The sequence below is a fragment of the Clupea harengus genome, chromosome 9 (genome assembly GCF_900700415.2).
Source record: "Clupea harengus chromosome 9, Ch_v2.0.2, whole genome shotgun sequence".
Classification (NCBI taxonomy): domain Eukaryota; kingdom Metazoa; phylum Chordata; class Actinopteri; order Clupeiformes; family Clupeidae; genus Clupea; species Clupea harengus.
The window spans coordinates 29,283,165-29,295,664 of record NC_045160.1 but is presented as its reverse complement, the minus strand read 5'-3'; the positions used below and the strand labels follow the sequence as shown (position 1 = coordinate 29,295,664).

General features: G+C 48.6%; 1 protein-coding gene across 1 annotated transcript in view; it reads right to left on the bottom strand.

The window, feature by feature from the left end:
• phox2a (paired like homeobox 2A) overlaps window positions 1-639 on the bottom strand; it is a 2,555-nt gene extending 1,916 nt beyond the window's left edge. The window contains exon 1 of the mRNA XM_012842031.2: window positions 414-639. Coding sequence (XP_012697485.2) covers window positions 414-639 — 226 coding nt within the window. The remainder of the gene's footprint in view (window positions 1-413) is intronic.
• Window positions 640-12,500: the final 11,861 nt, after the last annotated feature.

Genomic DNA, 12,500 nt, shown 5'->3' with positions numbered 1-12,500 from the left:
TGATTACATGCATCAGTATTATGATAAAAACACTAAATGAATGTATTACATGCATCAGTATTATGATAAGAAGACTAAATTAATTGATTACATGCATCAGTATTATGATAAGAAGACTAAATTAATTGATTACATTCATAAACGAACAGCAGAGCTTCTGAGAGCCAGAAATATAAATATTAAATATTCCATACGTCAGTGACCAACATGTCGGGTTCTCATCCTTTACAAAACTTTGTCTGAACGAAATTCCAAACAGTGATTTATTATGACTTAGGCCCTCCGCATCAGCTGCTTCTAAATGCAGATATACATGAAATAGCTTAATTAAATGACACCACGGGCCTGTTTGCAATGATAGCCGAGACGTCATCTAACCGTCGCCGGGCCCTGCAGCGGGAACCGTAGCCTACCTGTGGAATACGGGGCGGGCTGGTGCTCGCGCAGGGCGCCCAGCGTGCAGCTCGCGGAGCTGAGAGGGGGGCAGGCCGGGTTCGGCCCGAAGCCGCTCCGGATGGGGTTGTACTGGAAGCTGTTGGCCTGGCTGCAGGAGCTGAAGTCCGCGTAGGCCGACGCCTCCATGGCCGCCATGCAGGAGTCGTAGGAGTTCAGGTAGGAGTATCCATCCATCTTATACATGGGGTCCGTGCGGCCGCTGCAGCCTGCAGGCGCGGGAAGATAAAGTTCCGAAAACAAGGGGGGCGCGAGCTGGCGCTCGGCTCAGAGGAGCATCCGCTGCTCACGCGCTGTCCTCTCTGCGGTTCCCTTCGCTCCGCCGGTAACGACGCGGCACCTCTGCAGGGTCAACGGTGCTCGCTCGGCGTTTAGGGTTATTTTTGTGTAACTGTCAGACAGATAATTGTACCGCTCTCCGGTCTCTCGTTCGTGTGCGTGCTGCCTCACCGGTTACGTGCCACCGACTCCCCTCGTCACTTGCCTCCTTTGGCTTCCTTCGTGATCTCTCTCTCGCGCTCTGATCCTGTCTCTCTCTCTGTCTCTCTCAGTTTGACGGCTCTCTGCTCCGCCCGTGCTGCTCGCGGGGTGTTTATAATAAAGTCGGTAGTCCGCGAGACAATGCCGAGGCGGTGGTCTCTTTGCATGACAATGCCTTTGCGCCTCGAGCTGCGCCTCCCACTCCGCGCGCATTACTGATACCCCTTAACCCTTTCCGCGAGGTCCCCAGTATGTGGCGGCAGCAGCATCGCTGCGCGCGCTTCTGAAGGGGTTCCTGCCGTAGGAACAGTATCTCCAGCTCTGACCGCAGACCCGAGTGTTGTGAAGATGGAGCCTAAACGTTGGGTCGAACCCCTGATAAGGCCGTTTAAGCGGCGTGTTTTCACACGTTTCACGGGAATTAACCAATGCTATTTCTCATAGGCGAGGAAGTGTAACAAGTGAAGTGAGTGATTATGCCCCGTGTGTGTGTGTGTGTGTGTGTGTGTGTGTGTATCCCCTGACAGATAGCCAGTGTTAAACTACACCACGCCACTGTACAGGTTTCAGAAATGAAAGCGAGAGAAACCGAGAGAGGGATAGAGAGAGAGAGAGAGAGAGAGAGAGAGATGACAGTGTTGAGTTTAAAACCGCCACAACAGGGCTGCCTGGCACGCGCTACATTAATAGGCCTACTAAACTAATTACGAGCTCGAGTGATAAAGGAGCCACCGCTCGTGCCCTAGTCGCGTGGACACGGCTGAACGGAAATCAGACTAGCCCGTGCTCCGTTTCCACCCGTCAAGTTTGAAAAAAGTCAACCGTTTCCCGAAGCCGTACACACACAGTGTTGGATTGGAGACATACTATCCTTGATGACTGAACTCATTGGGGCACTCACCGAGAACGGATTCTTGACTCAGTGGTCGTGTCCTAACACATGGTTAGACCATCTAGCCTGGTCGTGTCCTAACTCATGGTTAGACCATCTAGCCTGGTCGTGTCCTAACTCATGGTTAGACCATCTAGCCTGGTCGTGTCCTAACACATGGTTAGACCATCTAGCCTGGTCGTGTCCTAACTCATGGTTAGACCATCTAGCCTGGTCGTGTCCTAACACATGAAGACCTTCCGAAACGGAGAAGATATCTGGCTTCTCACAGAACCACACATTGACAGACTAGTCCGTCTACGTGATCATTTTAATGACAGTGTGTCTCTTAAGGAGTCAATTGGACTCTAGTCCGTCTACGTGATCATTTTAATGACAGTGTGTATCTTAAGGAGTCAATTGGACTCTTAACTCTGTTATGTGCAGCCGTTGGGTTTATTCGCACAAATAAATGTCCTGGATGTCCACCACTATGTTGTCCTGTATTTTGTTTGCATTTGTTTATAGTTGCCACCAGTACAGGGAAGAATGGAATAAAAAGATGTACAAGGCCGGTAAGACACAAACTATCGGCATATAATCGATAGAATGTTGTACGACACGTTTTTCTCATTGACATTAAATCGTTGTTTACGTCTCCGAGCATGTTTTCAACATAACTACACAATGAAAGGCGAACACTGGTACTACAGGACTTCTGTCCAATTCTGTCACTTCTATTGGGATATTTCACACAATGTGTGTGTGTGTGTGTGGGTGTGTGTGTGTGTGTGGAGAGCGAGAGGGAGGGTGGAGAGGTTCTTATGTGCTTTGGCAAGAAAAGCCAGCTGCTTGTCACCGGCTCGTGATGTAGTTTGAACTGAAATCTATTCTAACTCATTTAAATGTCTTCAGTGGTCGCGATACAATCGCCTGCAAAACGGCCGTTATCACTGCCAATAGAGATGCGCGTGCAACCGTGTGTGGCGTAGACCGTATGAATGAAATGTTTAATCTCCAATATATTCTAAACTCCACGGGCACCGCACACACACCTCTCCGAGCTCTCGCGGCGGACCACGGAGGCCCGGGTGCTGTGCAGGACTGGATGTCTTTTTCGTGGCGCGTAAAATCAATTCCGGTGGCCTCTGTTCTCTCGCAGGTTATGTTTCTTGCTGCACGCGCGTTCGATCACTCCCTGTCTTTAATCAGATTTGCGCCCTTATACCCCTCGAGCGGAACGGGAAGACAGCCCCCGTCAGGCTCCGTGCTCTCCAGAACGGTCATTCTCGTGACAAGGTGACGGTAAAGCCTGGTCCATGAGTCATGTCTACAGAACTCTCCTCTCCTCCCATCTCATCCTCCTCTCCTCCCCTCTCCTCTTCTCCTCTCCTCTTCTCTCCCCTCTTTCCTGTTCTCCTCTCCCCCCTCTCCTCCTCTCCTCTCCTCTCCTCTTCTCTTCCCCCTCTCCTGTTCTCCTCTCCTCTCCTCTTCTCTCCCCCCTTTCCTGTTCTCCTCTCCCCCTCTCCTCTCCTCTCCTCCTCCTCTCCTCTCCTCTCCTCTCCCCCTCTCCTCCTCTCCTCTTCTCTCCCCCCTCTCCTGTTCTCCTCTCCTCTCTTCTCCCCCCTCTTAAACACCCATCTCGTGTTCTTCTCCTCTCCTCTCCCTGGGCCCGCTCCTCTCCCGGGGCATAAACAGCTGCTGCCACCATCCGCGCCTCCGCGTGCGCCCCATTCGTAACCAGGTTAGCAGAGTGCGACCCCGGGCGCTTTTGTCACGGTGCATTTAGGTAATTTGAGGCTGAAAGAGCTGGCGAGTCCAAAGACCTTGTCCCCAACACACACACACATGCACGCACACACACACGCACACACACACACACACAGATTGAGAGACAGAGACCCCATCCATCAACACAAACATATGCACACAGCAACAGCATGTTAACGGGTCCACCGGGCACGCGCTGCAGACGTGTTTAAGTGACACACAGACGGCAACAAGTGTCACCGCGCGCACCCTGCGGAAAGCTCGAGGACTTTAACATATTTTGAAACCAATGATACAGTAGTGAGCATTAGATCTCAACACCGCCCTTCCTGTCACACGGAAGCTCTGTGTCTAAAGCTTCCCTTTGGTCTGTGATAGGGGCCATGTCAGTACACACACACACACACACACACACACACACTCACACTCACACTCACATAGCACAAAAGGAGAAGATATTCGTGCGATCTGTTATATCTTAGAGCAATTATATATTCTGTTTTATGTATTTTCATTTTAGCCAGAACATTTATTTAGTTTGTTTGTGATTTCCAGAATCATCATTTCCTAAACACAATTTTTTTTTTAATTGAAATGTTGCATAATGTCTTAGCCTGTGTGTGTGTGGATGTTGGCGTCACCGCATACTATCTCCGACCGGGCCTTTGTGAACGGAATCGTTCTGCGCGGCTAACTCGCCTTGCCATCATTTTATTTCATGACCGTTGTGTCGACCGAATAGATAGATATATACTTTATTAATCCCGTGGGGAAATTCAAGTATCTTGCAGCTCACATAGTGACAATAAGTACAGACAATACGTACAGACAATACGATACAAACAGACAATACAATACAATACGGTTATGTACAGTGTAAGATAAGACGTATAGTGCAAAACAGTGTAGAGTCACATAGTTAGAGTTTGATGGCAGCTGGGACAAAGGACCCATGACGCTCAGTCCGTGAACGTAGCGCGTTGAGCCGCCCGCTACGGAGGCTGCTGGTCTGTCCTGCCAGGATAACACCCTGAAAGTGGACAGCAGTCGAACATGTTAAATACCATTTTTGTAAATGGACTGTAGTAATAATCCATCAATGCCATTATGCTATATTAATGGATCAATTCATTAATTCCTTCGTTTTTTTCGTTAGTTCGTTCGTTGATTTGGCCACTGAGCCGGAGAATAACGGGACACGTAGCAACCATAGCAACCATAGGCCACAAAACAACATCAGACAGAGAGCAGTCGCGAGGAAGCAGCTCTTGAGCGGCTCGGATATGAAGCAAGGCAGGGAATAATTTTCGTTCCATTGTTCGTTTTTCTTCGTTTAAGCACAATTAATATAGATATTTTGAACATTAGCAAATTATATTTCCCCAGTCTACAAGCCCAGAGATTTATATATAATTAAACATTCGCGCCTAAGCACATGCCGATGGAGCTAGTTCTGTAGCTAATCTATTTCAGACTATATTAACACCAGGTCATTCATCTGCAGGGCTGATAAAAAACGAAGTAAACGCTGCAAATAAAAAACGAGGTAAACATTTTTGAAACGGACATAACCGTTGCATCTGGTCTCTAATGAACTCGTCACTGGTCTGTGTCCTGTCTGTATCTTCCTCTCATGGCGCCCAAAAGGGCTGCACACAAACACACACACACAAAGGGAGAGTGTGTGTGTGTGTGTGTGTGTGTGTGTGCGTGTGAGAGAGAGATAGAGAGAGAGCAGACACACAGACAGACCGACAAACGCATAGGCTGTCAGATTGGACCACCCTCGAACTCTTTTTCCATCTGAACCCAGATTGTCGCTGTCTCATCCGGTTCTCCTCGCTCTCCTCTCTCTCTATCCACCAGACTCTCGCGGTCTCATCAATCTTCCGTCTCTCTCCTCCCCCCCCCCCCCCCCCCCCCGCTTCATTAGGCCAATCTGCATGCGCGAGCGATCGGTCATCATCCCACGTCTGACCATCTCACCGGGAAGCGCGAGGAGCTGAGACCCTGCGTTTGTGACGGGACAACCATCGGAAACGATTAATGTCAGAGAGACGACGCACGTGATGGTAAAAGCTAGTGGATCTCGATCAGGGCCCGAGGGGAAGGAGGATGCCTCGGCTCGAGCGAGCGGCCTAAAACCTTCCGCACACCACCCGGGACGGGCCTAAGCAGAGGCATTCTCCAGCTGTCAATCACAGCTCCAGGAGAACGCCCCCCGCCACGCTCCCCTCCGCCCTGTGTTGACACAGCGCTCGCGGAATGAGAAAGGCGTTTATGAATGTTACTGTGTCTGCTAATAGCCCAATGAATTTCAAAACGCTCCAGTTAAAGCCGCGCGCCTTTCAGCGTCGGGATTAAAGCTCGTTTTGAGAACAAACACGCGGGGGCAAGACTGGATTTGAAAGTCTGATGAGGGGCTCGGGTTAGCGCGCTCTCTTTGAAGGGATTAGCTGAGGCCCCGCGCGCACTGTTTAACACGAGTGCGGGTCAAGGCTCCTCGAGCTCAGCGCTGGCAACAGTTTAACTTCTGGCAAACTGACCTCTCACCTCGCCCCCAGACGGCTGTGGTGCTTTCTTCGGTGGGAGCGAGACTTTAGCAGAATCAGTTTTTCCCCCGCGCCTTTCAGCCCACTCGGCCTTGTAAACTTTTAGGCTCAGTGCCGTTGCTAGGACTACCTGTGCGACATCAGTCAGTGTGTGAACAAAAAAAACCTTCCACCTCCAAGGACGAGAAAGTCGGGTGGTTGTGGCTCGGGCTACTAAAGCGAAGGGCTGGAGTCGGTCTGTCTCGAGCCACGCCCCATCTGTATTCCCAAAACGACGTGCAGGAAAAAAAATGAAATTAGCTGCTGCTGCGCCGTTGCATTTTTATTAATCGTTTAGTCAAAAGCCGGCATAATGGAATATAAATAAGTCCACTAAACATTAAAAAACAGCTTTTTCCCGAGAAAGAGTTACCGTGGTCCCATGAGAGCGAGCGAGAGAGAGAGAGCGAGAGAGAGAGAGAGAGAGAGAGAGAGATGGATGGTGGAGTTTAAACTATTTCCTCCCAGCCCCTGTGCGCACAGCTGTAGAACCTGAAATGGTCGCGCGGAATAAAAAAGAGGAAAAAAGAGCAGCTCGCGCAGCTTGGCCAAACATGGTAATTAGATCAGCGAGCCTGGCCCCGCGCGCTCTGAAAGCCCGGCCCAACTGGCGGCCCGCTGGAGTTGTGGAAAGTTAATCAAATTAAATTCCCTCTAAACTAATTAGCCGGCAATCTGCCACGCGAGCTGTCCCAGAGCAAGGTTTGAATTAGGGAGAATGGATTTTTTTAGGGAAAGAAAAAAAAGAGGAGGACTCGCAGACAGAGGAGAGGAGAGAGGGAGGGAGAGGGAGGGGTGCAGGGAGGGAGGGGGAGAGATGGGATTCTTCTTTCTTCTGCTAATTTTGTGAAAAAGGAGCGCGCTGTTCACCACACCAGACTGTCACTTAGTATCTGGTTGGCCTCTCGTGCAGCTATCTGCTTTCTTGTTAACCGTCCGTGAAATGTCACGCGAGTCACTTAGGCTACTCGACAAAAAAGGAACTTTATTTAGAAGCTGCCACGCGAGCAAGCAAGTCCCTTTGACCCTACACACAACCAAGTTAACTTGAAATGAAAACGTCTAAAATATCATACCAATGACATCAAATACATTTTGAAAGGCACAAACATTAATTATTATTATTATCATCATTATTATTATTGATATTATTATTTAATAGTTAGGCTTATGTGTGTATAACCCTGTTCTGTGTGTGATTGTTGCTACTGTTTTTGTTGGCTACAGACGTCTATGCAGTAGTTGTTCTTTTTGTTAATAACGCAACCGGATTCTGGAGACATTTCCTCTGCTGCACCGCCACAGGCCGATATCACACACAAACACACACACACACACACACACACACACACACACACACACACACACAATCACCGCCACAGGCCAATATTACACCGGCCATGTTGGGTGCTCATGTCCGCGTGTCCATGGAGTTTTGCCACAGGCGCACGCATCCGCTCGAGATGAAGCAAATCGATCTCGCTCATGCTCTCTCCACTTTCACGGATTCATCCGATGGGAGCGCCACGAGCATCTCAAAGAAAGCCCCGTTAAGCACGCGGACAGAGATGATAATGACGAGGGGCGGCGGGGGGAGACACGGACCCTAGAGAGAGAGAGAGAGAGAGAGGCGCGCGAGTCTAGCCCTAGCTGAGTGTTTAACGCGCGGGCAGGTGACGGAAATAAAGATGAAAACAGATTGTGAGTGTGCGTGATAGAGGAGTGTGTAGTAAAAATCTGCAACCCACTATAGTTTAGATTCTTTCACTGGAACTCAGACTTATTTCATTTCACCTGAAACCCCATCTCCCATCCCTCTCTCTCACACACACACACACACACACTCTCAATCAGACACCCCATACCTTTGCAAAAATTATTGTTTTGCAAAAAAGATGTGTGACAGGGTGTCTGTGTGTGTGATTCTGAGGGTATGTTTGTGTCACAGTGTGTGTGTGTGTGTGTGTGATCCTGGGGGCATGTTTGTGTGACAGTGTGTGTGTGTGTGTGATTCTGAGGGCATGTTTGTGTGACAGTGTGTGTGTGTGTGCGATTCTGAGGGCATGTTTGTGTGACAGTGTGTGTGACAGTGTGTGTGTGTGTGTGTGATTCTGAGGGCATGTTTGTGTGACAGTGTGTGTGTGATTCTGAGGGCATGTTTGTGTGACAGTGTGTGTGTGTGTGTGTGATTCTGAGGGCATGTTTGTGTGTGTGTGATTCTGAGGGCATGTTTGTGTGACTGTGTGTGTGTGTGTGTGATTCTGAGGGCATGTTTGTGTGACAGTGTGTGTGTGTGTGTGTGTGTGTGTGATCCTGGGGGGTCCCCCTCATAGTCAGGGAGAGGACGGCTGAAAGCTGTGAGCGTTTTGCCATGCTAATTGCTCCCATCAGGAAGGTGTGTGTGTGTGTGTGTGTGTTCATTTGTATGACGTCCTGGTGTTTAGGAATGCCCCTCAGTGATTCCCAGTCTTTTCAGAACAGCCGTCCCTCCACACACACACACACACACACACACAAACACACACACACACACATTCTCTAATTCTTGGACAAATTCCCGTGTCGTGTACTGTCTCCTGTGGGAAAACTTACGAGGCCTGGAGAATTGCTGGAATTTTCTTCTGCACCCTGTCAATCAATAAACACAACCCACAAACAAGCAAGCCAGCACACACACACACACACACACACACACACACACACACACACACACAAGCAAGCCAGCACATCTCACACACACACACACACACACACAAGCAAGCCAGCACATCTCACACACACAGCCCACAAACAAGCAAGCCAACACATCACACACGCCAACTTACACAAACTAACGCGCACACACACACACCAACTAAGACGCACACACACAAATCTAACCCCACACAACTACATGACTAATTATACAAACACACACTTATCTAAATATGGAGGGCACATATAGACTCGTATGCAGACACACAAGAGTGCATACACACACACACACACACACACACAAGAGTGCACACACACACATGTGCAGTCATGCTATACACACACTCTCACACCACACACTCTCACACCTAAGCAATCCAGACACACCCAGTGTGTATAATGTTGTTTTTATTGTGATCTTCATTGGACTCCATTTCAGTTCCAGTGTAAGAGTGAACATCCTCCCCAGCCCTCGAGCAGTGGAAACCAGTTCACACTAAACCAGTTCACACTAAACCATGTGCAGTGTAAACCAGTTGACACTAACGTGTGTGTGAGTCTGTGTGTGTGTGTGTTCACCTCCAACACTCAGCCTTACACAAGGCATATGTGTGTGAGTGTGTGTGTGTGAGTGTGTGTGTGTGTGTGTGTGTGTGTTCACCTCCAACATTCAGCCTTACACAAGGCATATGTGTGTGGGGCTTGACAGACATGAAGGCAAAACACAATATAATTTATACGACTCAACAACAATAAATAAATATACATACATATACATATATATATAGAATTTTTATCTTTATCTATGTGGCAGCTTTATGTGAAGTCTATACACTTTTATTGCAGTTGTTTTTTTCAGGGTCACACATTTAAAGACGGGGGGCAGTATGTGTGTATGTGTGTGTGTGTGTGTGTGTGTGTGTGTGTGTATATGAGTGTGAGTGTGTGTGTGTATATGAGTGTGAGTGTGTGTGTGTATATGAGTGTGAGTGTGTGTGTGTATATGAGTGTGAGTGTGAGTGTGTGTGTGTGTGTGAGTGAAAGTGTGTGTGTGTGTGTGTTCACCAGGGGGGTTGAGTGGGGCAGGTGGCCCCAGATTTGGCATTAGTGGCTGGATGGGAATGGACCACCAGACAGAGCCACAGAGACAGGAACTGTGTGTGTGTGTGTGTGTGTGTGTGTGTGTGTGTGTGTGTGTGTGTGTGTGTGTGTGTGTCTGGTGTGTGTGGTGTGTGTGTGTGTGTGTGTGTGTGTGTGTGTGTGTGTGTGGGCTCCTGAGCAGGTTCTTCAGCGTATCACGGGACAACCCTGAGAGGACAGATTTGGAGCATTTAGGAGCTCAAAGCAGAACCAAGCCCCGCAAGAACATCACTCCTGGGATGGATCCAGAGTGTGTGTGTGTGTGTGTGTGTGTGTGTGTGTGTAGTGGTAGGCAACACACACACCAGGTCCTGTGTTGGTCCAGTACGGATGGGTACCGGGTCAGGACTGGATCGACTGTGGGATTGAAGCCCACAAACACGGCAGGAATCTGGCTCTGATCTGGCTCTGATGTGGCTGTGATGTGGCTCTGATCTGGTCTGGCAGGAATCTGGCTCTGATCTGGCTCTGCTACACCCCTGGGATCTGGTGGCACCCAGCCCCACCTCCTCCTTCTCATAGCAAGCAGGAATGATCGTCGTGACAACACAAACACAACACCATGGCAACACAGATCTCTAACCCTGAGACTCCACCCTCTTCATAAGCAGTCATGTTGGTACACACACACACACACACTCTCTCTCTGTCTGTCTGTCTGTCTTTCTCTTTCACACACACACACACTCGCTCTCTCTCTCTCTGTCTGTCTGTCTTTCTCATTCTCTCACACACACACACACACACACACAATAATCTGTACATGTCACACACACTCATCCATCCTCTGAAATCTTCTGTCTCTCTCTGTCTTCAACCTTTTTCGCTCTCTTTCTGTTTTTCTCTCTCTCACTCTCTCTCTCTCTCTCCATCTCAGTGCTCTCTCTCTCTGTCTCCATCACTCTCTCTCTCTCTCTCCTTTCATCTCAGTACTCTCTCTCCATCACTCTCTCTCTCTCCATCTCAGTACACTCTCTCTCTCTCTCCATCTCAGTGCTCTCTCTCTCTCTCCATCTCAGTACTCTCTCTCTCTCTCTCTCCCTCTCCATCTCAGTACACTCACTCTCTCTCTCTCTCCATCACTCTCTCTCTCTCTCTCTCTCCATCTCAGTGCTCTCTCTGTTCTCCCTGCTCCCCTGAAGGTAGAGTGGTGTTCCTGAGTCCAGTGAGGACTGCAGCTTCAGTACCCAGCAGGCTAACTACAGGCCTAGAGGTCTTGTGGCTAACTACAGGCCTAGCGGTCTTGTGGTTAACTACAGGCCTAGCGGTCTTGTGGCTAACTACAGGCCTAGCGATCTTGTGGCTAAATACAGGCCTAGCGGTCTTGTGGCTAACTACAGGCCTAGCGGTCATCTGACATTTGACTTAAAGTTGTTCATGTTCAAGACTTCTGTGCAGTTAACTAACATCTGTTATGATGCCATATGTTTTTCTGAAGCAGTAACTTGAACATATTTCATGACTTTCTCAGTTTTCAAACGGAAGCGACACGATTATAAAGACCAACATTTGCTGTTAGAGGACAGTTAGATGTAGATGTATTTAAATGAAGTCATATGCTGCCATCTTCCACTCTTAAATACCTCTGACTAATGTGTGTGTGTGTGTGTGTGTGTGTGTGTGTGTGTTAGGGGAGACCATCCTGTCTTGGTTTGCTCCTCTAGCTGACATGAACTCTGTCAAGCTTTGAAGAATTATCGACACTGACTGCTTCTGTACCCAGCTCCTCACACGCACACGCACACGCACACGCACATACACACACAAACACACACACACAGAAACACACCAGCTCCATCTCCATCTCCAGCTCGAGGGATATGATTGGCTGGTGGCTGTCACGATGTGATGAAGGCATGAGATGTTTTTCCAGGTTGGCAACTCATAATGAGTGAACGAATGAATGAATGAATGAACGAATGAACGAATGAATGAATGAATGAATGAATGAATGAATGAATGAATGAATGACGTCACACACCATGACTACAACAACAAACTGGAGAAGGATGGAACCTGCTGAACTGATAGTGTGTGTGTGTGTGTGTGTGTTAGGGAGATGATAACTGATGGTGTGTGTGAGGTTTAGTGTGTGTGTGTGTGTTAGGGAGATAATGACTGATGGTGTGTGTGAGGTTTAGTGTGTGTGTGTTAGGGAGATGATAACTGATGGTGTGTGTGAGGTTTAGTGTGTGTGTGTGTGTGTGTGTTAGGGAGATAATAAACGTGGGTGTCCACGGCACGCGATATCGTGCTGCTCTCATTGGGATAGAATGGAAGCGATTTGCTGCCTGCTGAGGAAAAAAACATCTTTGCTGCCTGCTGAAAGTTGGGCATGCTTTAACTTTATGCAAATGAGAGCCATTTGCTGCATGCTGAGAGCCAATCAGCTCGGCGTGTGTGTGATTTGGAAGCCAACGTAGCTCATAGGGGCGGGAGTAATCAAAAATATCGAAACAAGATGGCGGAGTCTCGGGACTGTTACTGGGAAATATTTTATG